This window comes from Pholis gunnellus, assembly GCF_910591455.1.
Source record: "Pholis gunnellus genome assembly, chromosome: 17".
Lineage (NCBI taxonomy): Eukaryota > Metazoa > Chordata > Actinopteri > Perciformes > Pholidae > Pholis > Pholis gunnellus.
This window is the reverse complement of record NC_136544.1, coordinates 1,550,688-1,567,778: the sequence shown is the minus strand read 5'-3', so window position 1 is coordinate 1,567,778 and position 17,091 is coordinate 1,550,688. Positions and strand designations below refer to the sequence as shown.

At 42.5% G+C, this 17,091-nt stretch overlaps 1 protein-coding gene across 3 annotated transcripts in view; it reads left to right on the top strand.

The window, feature by feature from the left end:
* Nucleotides 1-17,091, top strand: part of LOC306709046 (voltage-gated potassium channel KCNC1-like) — a gene marked incomplete at both ends in the record, with an annotated part of 69,235 nt that overhangs the window by 29,704 nt on the left and 22,440 nt on the right. For all 3 annotated transcript variants that reach the window (XM_079177064.1, XM_079177063.1, XM_079177062.1), the window contains 3 exons: nt 6,521-6,652; nt 7,769-8,630; nt 13,193-13,402. In XM_079177064.1, coding sequence (XP_079033190.1) covers nt 6,521-6,652; nt 7,769-8,630; nt 13,193-13,402 — 1,204 coding nt within the window. The remainder of the gene's footprint in view (nt 1-6,520; nt 6,653-7,768; nt 8,631-13,192; nt 13,403-17,091) is intronic.

The window sequence follows — 17,091 nt, the reverse complement described above, 5'->3', positions numbered from 1 at the left end:
CCCCTACAGAGACAATCCCAGACAAACCAGGTCATCTGGTCACAGTAATCTAAATGTACCACTGTGTTCAGCGAATTTCTAACGTTGTCTGTCCAGTGTTTGGTGCTATAGACAGCTTTTCTGCTGAAAACAAGGATTAAACAAGGAGAGATCTAACGATAGTAAGAGACGACGGAAACGGAAGAACACATATGAAGGAGAGAGGTATAAAAAGATTGACAGAAATAGAGGAGAAAATAGGAGAGACAGGAGGGACAGGAGTAGTCAGTTATGAAGAAGATAAAGAGAGAAAGCTAAAGAAAGTGAGGAGATTGTCCAGGGGAGGAATAAGGAAAGAGATTTAGGTCATTCGATATTAGTGACAGAAGCAAGGGAATGTGAAAGGACAGAGCAGGGAGGTAGGAAGGAAAGTAGGAAGAGGGAAAAAGAGAAAGAGTAGGATGAACTCTTGTGTCATGTAGGTTGAATAACGCTTAGAATGTAGATGTGTGTTTTAGTTATTATTTAACTTTTCATAATTTTATAATATATGTTTTACATTTTTCAAGCTTCCTCTTAAAACCATTCAGTGGTAATGTAGCTAGGAAGATATCAGGAAAAGGAAAAAATAAATATACAGATACATTGAGTTATACAGCACCTATCTCTGAAATATGTGGTGTATTTGTTTACAGTGCAGCCAAACAAACTCCTGTTGTTTTATTGATAATGATCATTTATTGATGATTGATAATGCAACCGCTGTAACGGGTGTGGTAAGGACCCAGAAGCAGTATGGCGGACACACGGAATAGTTGGAACGAAACTTTATTCCAGGCAGAACACACAACAGGCAAATAGTCTTGGATCTGCACGATGTGTAGAAATCCACTCGGTGGAACGCCAAGCCGTCAAAACCAGAGGAAGCAGAGGCAGAATCTCTTCACCTGACTATTCACTGCTGCTCCTCACTCCTCCATGACGTATTTTAAACTGATCTACTGTCAAAAATAAATAAAAACTTTAGCATTTTTGATGAACGATGGCCGTCATCACTAACCACGACGACAAAATTCATTGTGTTTTCTTGTGACAGCTTCACAATAAACGCCAGGCAAGTTGGACCAATTGAATGCTATCGCTATTGTTGACAACATGTTGACCATAACTATTATGGAGTTTGTTTCATGAAATGACTGATGACTTTAAACCAAGAGTGGAGAAATGTCTCTGTAAAAAAAGATATCTCACTCTCTGACATGATTATCAGAGAAAGCTCAATGATTCTCTTGATCTATGAAAATGATCCTGCTGCTCTTTATTTTTCATCACTTAGGAATGATGACTCAGTTCGTTAGCTGACTGGTCTTCCTTTGTGATACAGATACTTAATTGAGATACAATTGTTTATTTCATTCTAGTTGTACAATAGTATTAATGGTGCATCATCTTCACTGGGAAAATCCATGTGTCAATCTTCATGTGCAAAACTACTGAGTCAAACCTTTTTTAACCCTCTGCTGGCCACAGTGGTAGCCAAAGCCCTCATATCAACCAGTTAGACAATCAGGTTATTAAGCAAGCTGACTATGACGCCAAATGATGGCTGATTACCGGCCAAAGTGTCTGGCAGAGCAGAGTGACTCACCACTATTTGGCTGGTAGTGGGTGTTTCCCACTGAAAGATCTCAAATGCAGACTGTCATCTGACAACAAAAATAGAAAACTACTGTACTGTGTGTCACTGAAAAGACCTGTATAGTTTGATATGCTATGTTTGAAGAGAAAATAAACAATTGCAGAAAACGACAAAGGTGTTACATGGATCATAAATGTAACCAAATATACAGTATGTGCAGGGGCTATCAATATTCAAGTCCAACTGTCTAGTGGACATATTCTGATTAAGGGTATTTACCATCTCTGATTACCCAACAAAACACATTTAATCCTAAAGGACATAACAGAAGATGTGTTTCTAGTCACGTTAACAGCATGGCTCTAGAAATGATAGAATTGGTCGGTTATTGGTATCGATCAGTTCACCACTTGGTACCACACTGAGATATCTCAACAACAATAGATCAGGTGGATTGTCATGACACTGTTGTATAGATATCAACTTGATGTTCCTCACCACCTTGAGACAGACAGTTAGGGTATTGAGTGTAGAATCGCCACAATTATTGAATGGCTCGCCATACAATCTCTCTTATGGTTGCAGTTTCGGTGTCTATAAATGTCACAGACATGAAGAAATGGAAATATTTACTTTCACCTCAACACTTCCCATTTCCATTTAAAATGAAAAGCCCTCTAGCTTTTCTGTGTAGAGAATCCATTCTTTTATTAACGCTTTTATTGTGAAGTATTTGTAAGACCCATGGAAAATGCAGTGACTAGCATGGATCTATAAATTAGTGGAGTGAGTGGAAATGCGGTATTGGAGGCAGCAGCAGCAACGCAGCAGCAGTAGCGCGGTCTGCGTGGACACCACACATGTGCGAGACGCAGCAAACATGCATTGAGATTTTTTTCAAATCCAGCATCCAGTTAAAAAAATAGCTGGAATTTGTAAAGTCAAACGTGGGGATGTTTAATGCCGTGTTTCCTTCTGCATCTGCTTTTAATAACTCTCCAGCACCCTGAAAATGCTCAGGAACGCCTGTGTGTGTGCGTGTGATGTGTGTTTGTGTGTATCCAGGGCAGCTCTAGATAGCAGTGTTAAATTAGACCATGATAATAAGCTGTGGGATTTGATGAGTTCCCTTAGGATTAGAGAAAGACTTCCTCTGTCTGTCTTCATCACTGACCTGACACACACACACACACACACACACACACACTTGAAGGCATACTTACATATTCATATACTTGACTGGTTTTACATCGTCTTATGTGAGTTATTGAATCTGGTTGTAACTACAGTGTAATTAATGATATCAATGATGCGCCAGAGCCATCATTAATGTTATGAGTTACATCCATTCTTTCCTTGCTCTGACAAAATGTCCAATTTATCAGGTCAATTCTCGTTGTAGATGTTCCCACTTGACCAAAATATCCAACAACATGGTATGACAGTTTATAGCTATGCAGACGGCACACAATTGTTTAACAGACAAAATGTTCGAATGTTATGGGGCCTAAAACCGGTTCAATTGGAGCCCAAAAGCTTAAATATCTCTATAGATTACAGGTTTGAATTTAAAGAAAGCACATTGGCTGTGTCACTGAGACCACAGTTTTTCTATCTAAGAAATATGACAAAATCAGACCAAATCTTGCACCTGAACAGACTTCAGCTGGCACTTAATTCAGCTGCCAGAGTCTGAAGCAAAACAAGTAAAAGAGAACACAGACAGCATCTTTACACTGTCCCTTTAATAATCGATCAGCACCCACTTAGCTGAATGTCTCTCTCTCTTTTCTACTTCGCTGCAGTCTTAGGTCATCAAACAAGCTACACTATCAAATGCACCACCAGGACAGTGCGTAGGTGGTGGTATCTAGCGCTGTGGTTAAGGTTTGCAACCAACTTAATACCCCTCCGCTCACTACCTCCATTTTCAAGACTGCGGTAATGCAAGCTGCCGAGTTTAAAGCCCTTCGCCTCGCTCAGAGGCCGTCCATACCATACCAACGCTGCCTCAGGAGCAATGGAAGTCAGGCAACGGCTGGCCGCAGTTTCACAAGTGTGTCGGGCATAGGGTGGCATTCGGGTAACGTAAAAACGGGAAAGTCTCAAGCCATTGTTTGGTTTGTCCATTGTGGTCTACTGTAGAAACATGGTGGTACAGTATGGTGGACTCCTGGTCCCCCGCCCCGTGTAGCTCATTCTCATTCTAACGATAACAAAACGTTTTCCTAGTTTCAGGTGATTATACATATGTGCACATAACACACATGAATACTGTTTCCATTTCTGATAATATGTGTAATATAATGTAGTCCATTTGCTACACAAGAAAGTCCTATCTTGAGTGGTATCCATCCATGGAGATAGCTCTGGCTTTATGCGTCCAGGTTTTGAGATAGCTGTCTCTGAATTTTCCGCGTCTCCCCTAATTCCGTGGAGGAGAATGAAATATTATTTGACGGTTTGGCAGTTTCCATATAGAGACTATTTCTTCAGTAGAAAAGAAGGATCTGTGTGTACAGTGAGGTCGTATCCAGCTAATAATGATTTACAAGGAAAGACATGTGATCTTTAGTTTTGCAAATTGAATTTGTCAACATTCCATTCATGTTTATGTATTGTATTGGAGTATTAGCAAGACTAGATACCAGGGTGTGTGTGTGTGTACTTTGAGGGAACTGACCCATTAACCCGAAACACGGCCTGGAACTTAACCAAATGTGTCACACCGTCATTTGATATATATAACATACTGTTTATAATATATATAGACTGTCATTTTTTTCCAGTGGTAAGAAACTTTTAAATTAGAATAATACTGATTAGAATAGTGTGAAAGGGGTCACATGTGGTTACAAACCCACAGAACATTATCAACTGACTTTGCAACCCATCTCAGCTCTATAGATCAATTTAGTGTCTGATCTCATCTAAGTTTCATTTTATTTAGTTTTTTCCTGGAGGAGGAGACCAAAAACAGAGCTGAAAGAAGAGTTAATATTGGATTTCATGGACACAAACTCGTTGCATATTAACATACTGTATACTACACACCCAGTCAGTATGTACTGCATACTGCCTACTAAATGAACAGTTCAGCTTGATTTGACTTGTAATGTGAATTTTTTCGTCTGAAAAAATATAAAGTGACATATTAACAACTTGACAGGCAGTCATAGCGTTCACAACGGCGATTTTGTTGCATGGGGGGTAATGTGGCAGCTAACGTTATTGTTGAGCTCAGGGGATTGTACTTAAATAGTTTCGGGCAATTTCAGCAAGCTTAAAAGAGTTGATGTGCATGCTAGCAAGCTCATGTGCACGCTCAGAAGTTCTTAATAACGTAGTGTACATCAGGGCATTTGTTGCATACACAAAATCAACAGTCCATGCAGTGTGAACCCACTAATTACTCATTTTGACTTCATACACTGTATTGAATAGTATGGTAGTAGGACATTTTGAACACAGCGTCTGTGTGTGCTGGATGTGTACTCAGCAACTGACAGCTCACATGTTAGCCACATGGACTTTATAAGGACGTAATGTGTGGACTTTGTGTTCTACTGCAAGTATTTTCATAAATATGCCTCCGTGCTATGATCTCACAGACGGTCTTCGATCGGCTGCTTCTTGTCACATCCGATTAGCCTTTCCTCCAAAGTTTCGGAAGATGCTAAATATCTACTGACAGTAAATTATAGATGTGGTCAGAATCTAGGCAGCTCAGTATCTGCACGCTTGTGAGGCAGGACGAGCCAACGTCAGGGTTAAAAAGGAAGAAAAGGAGTTTAGAAAACGAGCCGGAATGATGTTCGGAGTCCTTGAGAACAGACCTTGATGGCCAACCTGGCATTTGGGAAGACGACTGCTGCTCCGCACACACTGGGAGGACCCCACGACACATCTCGGCAGCCCACTGCATAGAGCACAGGGCGAGAGAGAGAGAGAGAGAGAGAGAGAGAGAGAGGGAGGGATAGGAAGATGGAGGGGGGAGAAACAGAGTGAGAGAGAGAGAGAGAGAGAGAGATGGGAGGGAAAGGAATAGTAGGGGGTAGGGGGATGCTGCAGAGAAAAGGAAATCTCATTACACACGCGTGAGCACTGTACAGAAAATGGCTGATAATACGCTACATAAAATACATGAATGATTTGTCAGTTGCACGGTTGGTGGAGTGTGTGTGTGTGTGTGTGTGTGTCGGTGGTCTACGACAAATAATCATTGATCCTATGCTGATAGAAAAACGACGTGTGCCATTGCTACATACGTTCTACGATACACGCCGTGTGCTTTTATAACGGTGCTCACAGTAATGCATTCATCTCCTTATTCCCCCATTGTTCATGTACCCACTTATTTTCTCTTACCATACACTGTGTATCTACTTCTTCACTTTCTCTCTTTCAAACACACACACACACACACACACACACACACACACACACACACACACACACACACACACACACACACACACACACACACAAAGAGCTACCCTGTGTACCTCATTACTTTTACACTCTCCATCCATCATCCGTCCCTCCCTCCCTCTATGTCTCGGACTGTGCTGTTATCAATGGGATTGCAGCAGTCAGGACATTTGCAGTGAATTAACAACATTCCTCCCCTCTCCTCAGTGTGTTGTTGGTGCCCCCTGTCTGCAGCCTGTTGGCATAACCACTTCTTTCCACATACCGCAATGGCCCAACACCCCCTCCCCCCACAAGCAATCACATAAACACCAAAGTACTAACGACAAAGGCTTAAACTGGACAGAAAATTGTCGGTGTGCAGATGTGACAGATATTGCAACTTGAATAAAAGGAAAGAATGTATGTTTGATGTGCAAACTGTAAAAAATGTTAACCCCTCCCCCCCTCATTCTGTTTCTCTCTCTGCAGTATGTGGCGTTTGGCTCGCTCTTCTTTATCCTCCTCTCCATTTCTACCTTCTGCCTGGAGACCCACGAAGCCTTCAACACCATCTACAACAAAACAGAGAACGTCACTGTCGGCAACGTGACGCATGAGGAGGTACGGTGAAGTTTAAGTGAAGTGTTTTTTAGTATTAGAGATGTTAGTGTGACCATAATATGACACATCTTTTATGTTCTATAATGTTGGGAGATTCGTGAGGCACAGATTCAAGAATGAATGACCAAAAAAATGAAGCAGGGGCTGAGATATCCGGATAGTTTTTTTCAAGGAGATTCCTGTTTTTCATTGCCCTCTCCCTGTTTCCACCCAGGGTCTCCCTATTAATGACAACATTTCACACCTTTTTTTCCTCGCAACGTATCGCAACTTGTCTCAACCCTACTGCTTCCGCCAGGACAACAATGCAGCTACGCAAAATTTCGTGTCCTAGTGGCGAAGAGCTGCTTGCGATACAAAAACGGTTTGAGCTTCGCTTGACGCCTGGGTTCAACGCACATCCCAGAGCACATTGCTCAAAGATAGGCTTTGCGCGATGCAGTGAAAAGCTGTCGTGGTGCAGAACGATGGGTCTCAGAGCTCAGTGGTCAGCCGCGACCCCATGCTTTGGTTTGTGAAGGTTTGTGAGGTCTCAAGGTTGGCAGGTATGAGCATCCTATCGTAAGACCCTCCCTTCAAGGTAAAAGCCCACACCCATACATTTGTCGTGAAGCTCAAACCCTTATTGTAACACCATTGTTTTCAAAGGCCGAGTAGTGTAGCGCTGCTCATAATGAGGAAACACATTGTTGTGAAAAATCGAAGGACTGCATCGATAATGAGACATACCTTTGTTGTTAGAAGGCCATGCACTGGGTTTAAATTGTCTTTTGTTTCTCAGGATTTTGCGACTGGACTCAATATTGAAAAGGGCAAGAAACGAATTGTTGCTACTTTTAGTGTTGTTTAGATTGAAACGGAGGTAGTTTTGAAGGTGATCTGTGCCGGAAGGGGGTTGGCTAGAGGTTAGTTAGGATCACCCTAATATGAGTTACTGTATGTGTTTACTATTTTTCTATACACCTACATAGAAAAGACGTATTGCTACAGAATATTCAACTTTTGAGGGACATGGTGTTCTGCCTCTGGGCATATACCGTGTAATGAATGAATAAATGATTGAGTAAACTCTTCATAGAATCAACTAACCCTTGATTTTTTTCTTCTACCTTGCAGATAGTGTATGAGGTAGTCACAGATGGCTGGCTGACATATGTGGAGGGCGTCTGCGTCATTTGGTTCACCATCGAGGTGATGGCGCGCGTCGTCTTCTGCCCTGACAAGGCAGAGTTCTTCCGCTGCACCCTCAACATCATAGACTTTGTGGCCATCGTGCCCTTTTACCTGGAGGTGGCGCTGAGCGGCCTCTCCTCCAAAACAGCCAAAGACGCGCTGAGCTTCCTGCGCGTGGTGCGCTTTGTCCGTATCCTGCGTATATTCAAGCTGACCCGCCACTTTGTCGGTTTGCGGGTCCTGGGCCACACTCTGCGAGCAAGCACCAATGAGTTCCTGCTGCTCATCATCTTCCTTGCGCTGGGCGTCCTCATCTTTGCTACCATGATCTATTATGCCGAACGCATCGGTGCAGACCCCGACGATCCAACAGCTGCGGCCCACACCAACTTCAAGAACATCCCCATCGGGTTCTGGTGGGCTGTGGTGACCATGACCACGCTGGGCTACGGGGATATGTACCCTGAAACATGGTCAGGAATGCTGGTGGGTGCCCTCTGCGCCTTGGCCGGTGTGCTGACCATCGCCATGCCTGTGCCCGTCATTGTCAACAACTTCGGCATGTACTACTCCCTGGCCATGGCCAAGCAGAAGCTCCCCAAGAAGAGGAACAAGCACATCCCCCGAGCGCCACAGCCCGGCAGCCCTAACTACTGCAAGCCAGATGCCCTGGCCATGGCAACCGCCTCGCCGCACAGACTGATGGGCAATGTGCTTGGGCCGGGCATGGTGGGATCTGGTAGCATGATGGGCACTGGAGACTGCCCACTGGCACAGGAAGAGATCATCGAGATCAACAGGGCAGGTGAGTGATTGACCAGAACTGAGATTATGTGTGCATGGGAGAGTTCCAATGGGCCTTGGGGGTCCGATTTTATCGACGTGAAAAGAAATAAAAAATAAAACCTTGTAAAGTTTTCCAAAATGAAAATCATCAGATTCAGCGTCCAAATGTAAAAACCCAGCACAAAAGCACAGTTTAGTGAGTGAATTTACTGAAAGAAATGCATGTCAATGGAATTATACAAACAGCGCTTCTGCTGACATAGCAAATCTATGCAAATCTTTCACCTTTGGTACAACTTTGATACCCTCAGTTATCTCTCTTTGTCCTAAGATAAAACCTTGTGATGGAGATGTGTGATTATCTGTTAAACTGTTGGTTCTTTTTTTTAGATTGATCGATTACTCATTCATTAGGGTTGCACGATTATGGCAAAAATCATAATCATGATTACTGAGACCAATATTGAGATCACGATTGTTTAACATGTTTACTCATTGACTTTGGAAACATCATGCATTCAGAAAGAACATTTTGCACAAGTTAAGTTAAACGCATCCGCCTGGTGCACTTTAAGGAGTAAAACTAGACTAGATCTTTGAAGAACTTTGTTCTTGGAAGTCAAAATTGTAATTAAAATTAGAATTCAATTAACTGCACAGCCCTTTTGTTTAGCCTATAAAGTGCCATAAAAGAGTGAAAAAGGCCTACGATCAAACCCTGAGGTCACATCTTCAAATAGCTTTTGCCTTAAAAACCCGAATGTACTCAATTAACAATGAAATGAACAGAGAAAAACAGCAAGTCATCAACATTTTAGAAGCTAGAAACACATTATAGATACATATTTTGTTGCTATATTATTGACTTAATTGAATTAATAATGAAATATCATCATAGTTGCCCTTTTTATTCTGTTTTGGATTCAATTGGATAATTGTTCAAACACTCATTTAAAAACCGTGTCAATAAAATAGAAACCTCTGAATCATGTATCTAAGTTGAAGCAATATCACATCTTGCCCCAAAACACCGACATTAAGAGTGACTTCCGCTGGGAAAGTGACTAAGAAGGCTTGAATTTGAATTGAAAGTGCTGAAACACTGGTTGAGCAGTCGAGGACATGGGACATGTTGGTGTGTTTGTGGATGTTGTTTTGCACATGGAATGCCTTGGTCGAGAAAAGATTTGTTTCTCTATCAGACATGTATCGTCTTTTCCTCTTCACTTCCCTACTTTTAGAGTTCAAAATTCTAAAGTGAATCACTCGAGTGGCCCTGAGAAAAATAATTATATAAAACTGTATAAAAAGTTTCAGATTTTCTCATCAAACTGATGACCAGAGGTCAGATTTCAAGCACTGAATTAATGGGGAAAGTGCGTATCTAACAGGTTTTGAAGCTGTAAATAACTTGCTGATGTCCTCTTTCTTCCTAGAGAGGAGGACACTAAAATAGATTTTAATTTACGATGGGACAGGAAAGCTGAAGAAAAGCTTATGACTTTCACTTGACAAATCCATCTCTTCCCTCTCACGGCCAGATGCTGTCGCATCGAGGCTGACGTGTTCAGATTATCCTGGAATGGGTTTATATAGATATACAGTGTTTTATGCTTGCCGAAACATTGATCCGGGGCATCTCATCTCTGCTTTGCTGATTTAATTGACCTGTCCATCATCTAAGACGATACACAAGTGTTTTTGTTTGTGTGTGTGTGTGTTTGTTGCTGCTAGTGGTGGAGTTGCAATGTGTCCCATTACTGGACTGAAGGTTTATAATTATGTATAGCCTTGAGACTGGCTTGTTTGACGGTAAGCTGACATGTAATCAGTATAACATACCAATCAGGCATATCATATCTTTTTTCCTTGATTTTGCACATCTTTAGAAATTAGCACAAAAAATACTCAAAATGCAATTGAGCCCATGAAAGGTTCAGTGTGTAGGATTTGGCGGAACCCAACAGAGAGGTTGCAGATTGCAACCAACTGAAACCTTTCCCGTGTGCTGAGTGTGTCGGCAACAAGTTTTCATTCCAAATCGTTGCAAACTGATGCTTTGTCAGAACCCTTGGGGTCACTTTCTAATGCCAATAACTTGAAAACATAATCACCACTCTAACCGCTGTTGTATGATAGAGTGTAATTGCTCCTTTGCTTTGTATTATCAAGATGTATTTGTTTGACATAGTTGTTTAACCATGAGCACCAAGCAGAGAATGTCTGCTTCATACTTGGTATAGATGAGCCTGTCACCGCTCAGTCTGACAGACGTAACATTAGAGAAAGCACAACACTTGCCAGTAGCATTCAGTGTCCGACCAGCCGATCTACTCCTAAATGGGATTTTCGGGCTTTGTTATGATAGTGTCTGTCTGAAATACAGAGCTCAGCGGCCACACCAAAAAAGGCGCAGCGCTCAGAAAAATCGATGCTGGGTGCAGCACCTTTTTCTCCAGGAGGCTGCATGCGGCCGCATACGCTCCGTCCTCATTGGGAACAATTTAAAAAAAAGACGCTGCCGCTCAGAAAAAGGCGCTATGTGGACACACGCCCTTTCTTAGGTTTAAGAAAAACATCATGGTTGGCCTTCAAATAACTACGTAAACTATGTAAAACATAAACAACGTAACATAGGTATTGAAAACATGTCACAAACATCACTAACCTAGCTTAAAAAATAACTCAACAACACTTTGGGACACGAAAACCGGTCACTTGGTTGAAAGTCCCGTGTTTGTTTGAACCCACCCGCCAACTGTGTGTGTGGGGTTTCTCAGTCGTTATACTAGGTCTTCACACCTCCGGTGCATTTGAAAGCCTGGTGCGTCTCATACAGAAGCTAAAAGTGCCTTGTGCGCCGTTATCAGAACAAAGAGATTTGACGCTCTGGAAATGAGAACGGGCTTGTTGTAGGAGAACGATGATGGCCGTATGAAATCTGCTAAAGGGCCGTTCTAGATTCTAGAGCCAGTGTTCGGTTTGTCCGTCCTGGGCGACTGAAGAAACATGCAATGCGACAGACTTGATGAAGAGGCTCATTCCAAGCAAAGTAAAGTCATATTTACAGGTGATTATACACTAAAGAAAAACATAGCTATGCCATACAACATACCCCCCCCACAGTAAATGCTACACACTTGTCCTTTAAGTCTCCCTGAACAGCATCAGTGGCACAACTACAAATATCATCATTTTTTTCCCCTGCTGTGATCTCAGCATTGACAATCTCTCACACAAACTTCGACATTGAATCTTTGACATCAACGTCAATGAACCGGTACGGAGAACCGGAGGAGTCCAAAACTCCGTTCTCCCCATATTTATTATCTTGTCTTAATGAACGGACAGTTTTTCACTGCGTCCGTTCAGAACAACAAAACAAAAACACTTTTGATTTCTGATGTGCTCGGACAACACGTCATACGAGCTGGCTCTTTCAGTTTGTTGTGTGGAGACATTTGTGTCCTCTGTGTGTGTGTGTGTGTGTGTGTGTGTGTGTGTGTGTGTGTGTGTGTGTGTGTGTGTGTGTGTGTGTGTGTGTGTGTGTGTGTGTGTGTGTGTGTGTGTCCTACCCTCTGGCTTGTATCTGTAACTGTTGAGCAGTAAATCATATCAGATTAGATTTGACAGCTGTGTTGAAGGCTACAAACATTGCTTCCCCTGTAGCCATCTTCTCTTTAGTGTGTGTGTGTGTGTGTGTGTGTGTGTGTGTGTGTGTGTGTGTGTGTGTGTGTGTGTGTGCGCAGTATATGTCTTGTCCCACTCCTTTGTTTAGTCCCTCTCATTCAGTGCTGTTAAATGCTGTGTGTGTGTGTGTGTGTCCGCTGCCTGCTCTTGCTGCAGTGTGTTGGTCATGTGATCAGGATAGCTATCACAAGGCACTAACGTTCTTTTACACCCCCCCTCCTCCCTCCCTCCCTCTTCTCTCCCCTTCAATCTGCTGTCGTTTCTCCATCCTGTCTTCACCCTCTTTCATTTTCTTTTCCTTTCCTCATCTTTTTTTCTTTTTTTTCCTCACCTCATCTTTCATATCCCATTTTTTTCCCGCTTCTGTTGCTCATCTCCAAATCCTTCCTCCTCGTCCTCCTCACCCACCTGCGTTCTTTATCTCCCTTTTCCTGTTTCTCTTAATGGGTCCCACCCTGCCTACTCCTCCTCCTCCTCCTCCTCCTTCTCTCCGGACCATTCATCTTCTCTTCCTTTACCTACCCTCCTCCTCACTCTCACTCCCCCTCTCTTTCTTTCTTTCACATCTTTCACATGCTGACTTCTGGTTTCTTTTTCATTTTATATTTTCCGTATAATTTCCTTTATTTTCCTCTTCTCTCCACTCTATCATCCTCTCATGTCTCCTTTCCTCTCCTTTCCTCCTTTCATGTCCTCTCCATGTTTACTCTCCTCTCTACCTTAACCCTCTCACCACAACTTTCCTTGCACCCCTCTCGATATCCCTCCCTCGATATCCCTCCTTCCTCTTCTGTCGCCTCCTCTCTTCTCAACTTTCTACCACTTCTCTACCACTTTCTCTACACCCCCCCCCCCCCCCTTCCTCCCATCTCTCTGTCCCCCTTCTCCCAGATTCCAAGCAGAACGGCGACGCTGCAGCCAACGCGGCCCTGGCCAATGAGGACTGCCCCACCATCGACCAGGTCCTCGGGGACGAGCGCAGCCCGGCCACGGGGGGCCTCGGCTCCACCACCAGCCGAGAGCGCTACCCGCATGACCGGGCCTGCTTCCTGCTCAGCGCCGGGGAGTTCCAGCGCACGACGGACGGGAACGTCCGGAAAGGTAGGAGGGCGGAGGGAGGGAGGTGGAGGATTGAAGGGGGAGAAGGAGGAGGAGGAGGAGGAGAAAGAAGAGGAGGAGGAGGAGGAGGAGGAGGAGGAGGAGGAGGAGGAGGAGCGGGGGTAGGATGGTACCTGAGTGACAGCAGTGGACTGTCGATCGATGCATGGTCCTGACTGATATGTGCTGACTGTGTGTGGTGTGCAAAAAAAAACATCGACACGCACATGTAAAATCCGGACACAGCAAACACACATCCAACACACACATACATACAGGTAGTGGACAAAATAATAGGAACAGCTCGGTTCATGGTATTCAGTCCCCCCCCCCCCCCCCCCCATAAAGGTACACACACCATACAGACAAAATATGAAAAGCGTATAGTTTTATTTCAAAATAAAAATAGGCCCTGAGAGCTAACACTGAGACTCAGGAATACACACACACACACACACACACACACACACACACACACACACACACACACTACTTGTTACATTTCCCCTCCATCATTCGGTGTGATGGCTCAGCATCCCCACAATGCTCACTCCCTTCAGACCGTTCAGCACCAAGAGCACCAATCACATATCAATGCCCAATGAATGGCATTGATATACAATCCTGTGATTCCTCTCATTCACACCGTCAAACTACAAGTAGAGGCTCTCTGCATTCATCCTGCCTCTGAACTGCAGACGTCCTACAGAGGCTGCTGCAGCACTGCCATGTGCGCTGATGTTGGAGTGACTGATTTTACTCTCCTGTAACATACTTGACAAGCTTTTTTCTTCTTCTGTGAACTGTGGTCAAATAATGCAATTGATCAGAGTCTGCAGGTGATTTCTTACTGATGTCTGATGGGTCAACAGTCACTCAGCAACGCTACATGCAGGAGAACATCGGCCCTCTGTGTACGCTGTTTCTATGTTCATCATGATACCGTTCTGTGTGTTAGACTGCATTCAGCTAAACTGTTTCATTTCAAAACAATGTCCTTTTGTGGGGGAATTATATTGTTACCTGTCGTGTTTGATAAAGAAAGGTATAACAATACAGATCAAATTGGTGTTATTCTATTTTTTACTGTCAACAAATCCCATAAAAAGACAAAAGAAGACTAGTTTTACTTGTTTGTTGAACTGGCTTATATCACATATCCTCGTGAATTATGACTGTTGCCTTTGTGTGGCTTCATTTATTTAGAATTCTTTTTCTATTCCAATGAATAGTGTTAAGAATTAAATGTTTATTGCTTAAAGGGTACATGCATTAAAATGCTATTATATTATCATTTTATCAGCAGCATGAAATGGTCTTGAAATGACAGTAATAAAGTTTATCGTAATTATCTCTGGGACAATATATCGCCTGCCAAAATGAGTTACGACCTATGGCCTACTAACACCCTCAACACTGTAACTGCTAAACGTCAGCATGTTAGCATTGTCACTCTGAGCAATGTTGTTCTGATATTAGCACTTAGCTCAAAATAAAAATCACTGCCTCACAGAGCTGCTAGCACAGCTATAGCTTATCTGTTATGAGAGGCTTAGCAATTAGCAAATGGCTCCATATTGTAGTTTTTAGCAAACGTTACTCAAATAGGAGGGAATGGGGGACTATTTTCAGTCATGGATGTATACACATTTGGTGCTCGAGTGAGTATTTGTTGCAGCAGAACAGTTTATGTGGGATTGAGTCAAAATATACTACAGTGACAGAGATGGGCAAAAACACATCAAAATGTATTTTGATACAAAATACAAAATACCCCCAAATAAATGTATTACAACAAAATACAAAATACTGGTGCCAGAAAATGTAACAAAATACATGTATTTTGTATTTAAAATATAGGAAATACTTTTTTTCTGGATTTTCCGTTTTCTCACAATTTGGTATAGCAGAGCATTCAGGTTTATATAATGTACACAAAGCTCTGGTGAACCGAACAAAAAGGAAGAACAGTCACAGAATGTCAGTGTAACTAAGCAAAGCTATTGAAAGACAACAACTTGATTATGTATATATATATTTTGATTAATGGGACTTAACAGCCCATAAACTTTGGCTTTGTATCAACAAGAAAATATTCATCACATATGACATACAAGCTCCCAATCTCCCTCTTCCTATAGCTAGCTACTCGACTGATAAGTTAACTTGCTAAACACTGGCTATGCACTAGCCTAGACAGCATGCTAGCGTCATTAGCATGTTAGCATCGATCGCTAGCTTGATATTATAACCATCACCATATATATACAATAGGCTATGTAGCCAGACCCAGCATAAGTTATACATCAAGTTAGTTGACATCTGTCACACTCAGATAAAATATTTAACTTGACAGATAATCCGTTGAACATGAAGATCTGAAGACTGAACTCGTGAACTGTTTTTTGATTCATGGAGAAAGTATTTAGAGTATTTTAAATACAAAATTACTCCACTCTAAAGTATTTTGTTACAAATTACGTTCGATTTTTAATCGGCCCTATCAAATACAAATAAAAAAATACTCAAAAGTGATTGAAATACGTATTTCAAATACAAGTAATAGAAATACTGCCCATCTCTGTACAGTGACATGTTCATTTGTGAAGGAAGGTGTCACCGAGTAGAGCTCTATGGTGCAGAGTGAGAATGTATACCCGGTTTTATTACACACAAAAATACTTTCTGTGATTCTGTTCTTTTAATGGGATTTGATGAGTAAAAATACAAGATATCTCCAGCCTCATTGCTTAAAGTACTGACATCACGCGCTTCCTGGAACTTTCTTGCAGCAATTGGATGTTGTGAAATCTGCTTCTGGACGTCTTGTTTGGAAATGAAACTCTTCAAGTGTCAATGTGTTTTGAATCCGATCTGGCAGGACAGCCAGATCGGATGAGCGTCATTTCTGTTCTCATGTCATAACATCAGGCTCCTTCATTGTTCTGCTCTGTCTGTCTGTCTCTCTCAGTCTGTCACTCTCTATGTCCCTCCATCGCTTCTTTTTCTCACTTTGACCATGCTGTGATTCATTAACTCTTCCTTTCTCTCTCTCTCTTCTCCCCACACTCTGTTCTCTCACCCCATTCTCCTACTGTTTCATCCTCTCCCTCTTCTGTTTCCCTTCTCTGCTTGCTGCCTCTCCCCTGCTTCCCCTCATCTTCCATTCATTTTTTACTCTTTTTACTATGTTTTACATATATATATTATTTGTACCCCCGACCTTTCAACTTAAACACTATACACTCCCCACATCCTATTTCCCCCGACTTCCACACAAACACACACACACACACACACACACACACACACACACACACACACACACACACACACACACACACACACACACAGATGGCTCAGAGTCCAGCAGTGTGCTTTCCTCCCTGGGAAAGGAGTGGTTGAAGCCAGAGGAGCCTCTGCTACAGCAGGAGCTCAGTGTTAACTCCATCTCCTCCTGGATCAAAGCGTAGAAACACAGAGGTAACACCTCCACACACTGCACAAAGCAGTTAGGAATCCTACCGTAACTCACTGGAAACTTTACTGAACTGAAAAACTGCAAACCAAAATATTAGATTAGATTCAATTTGAGTAGAAATGGGTTAAACTACACTAGGCAAGATTACATTCTACTAGTCTAGAGTAGATAACAATAGATTCTACTAGATTAGATTATATCAGACATTATT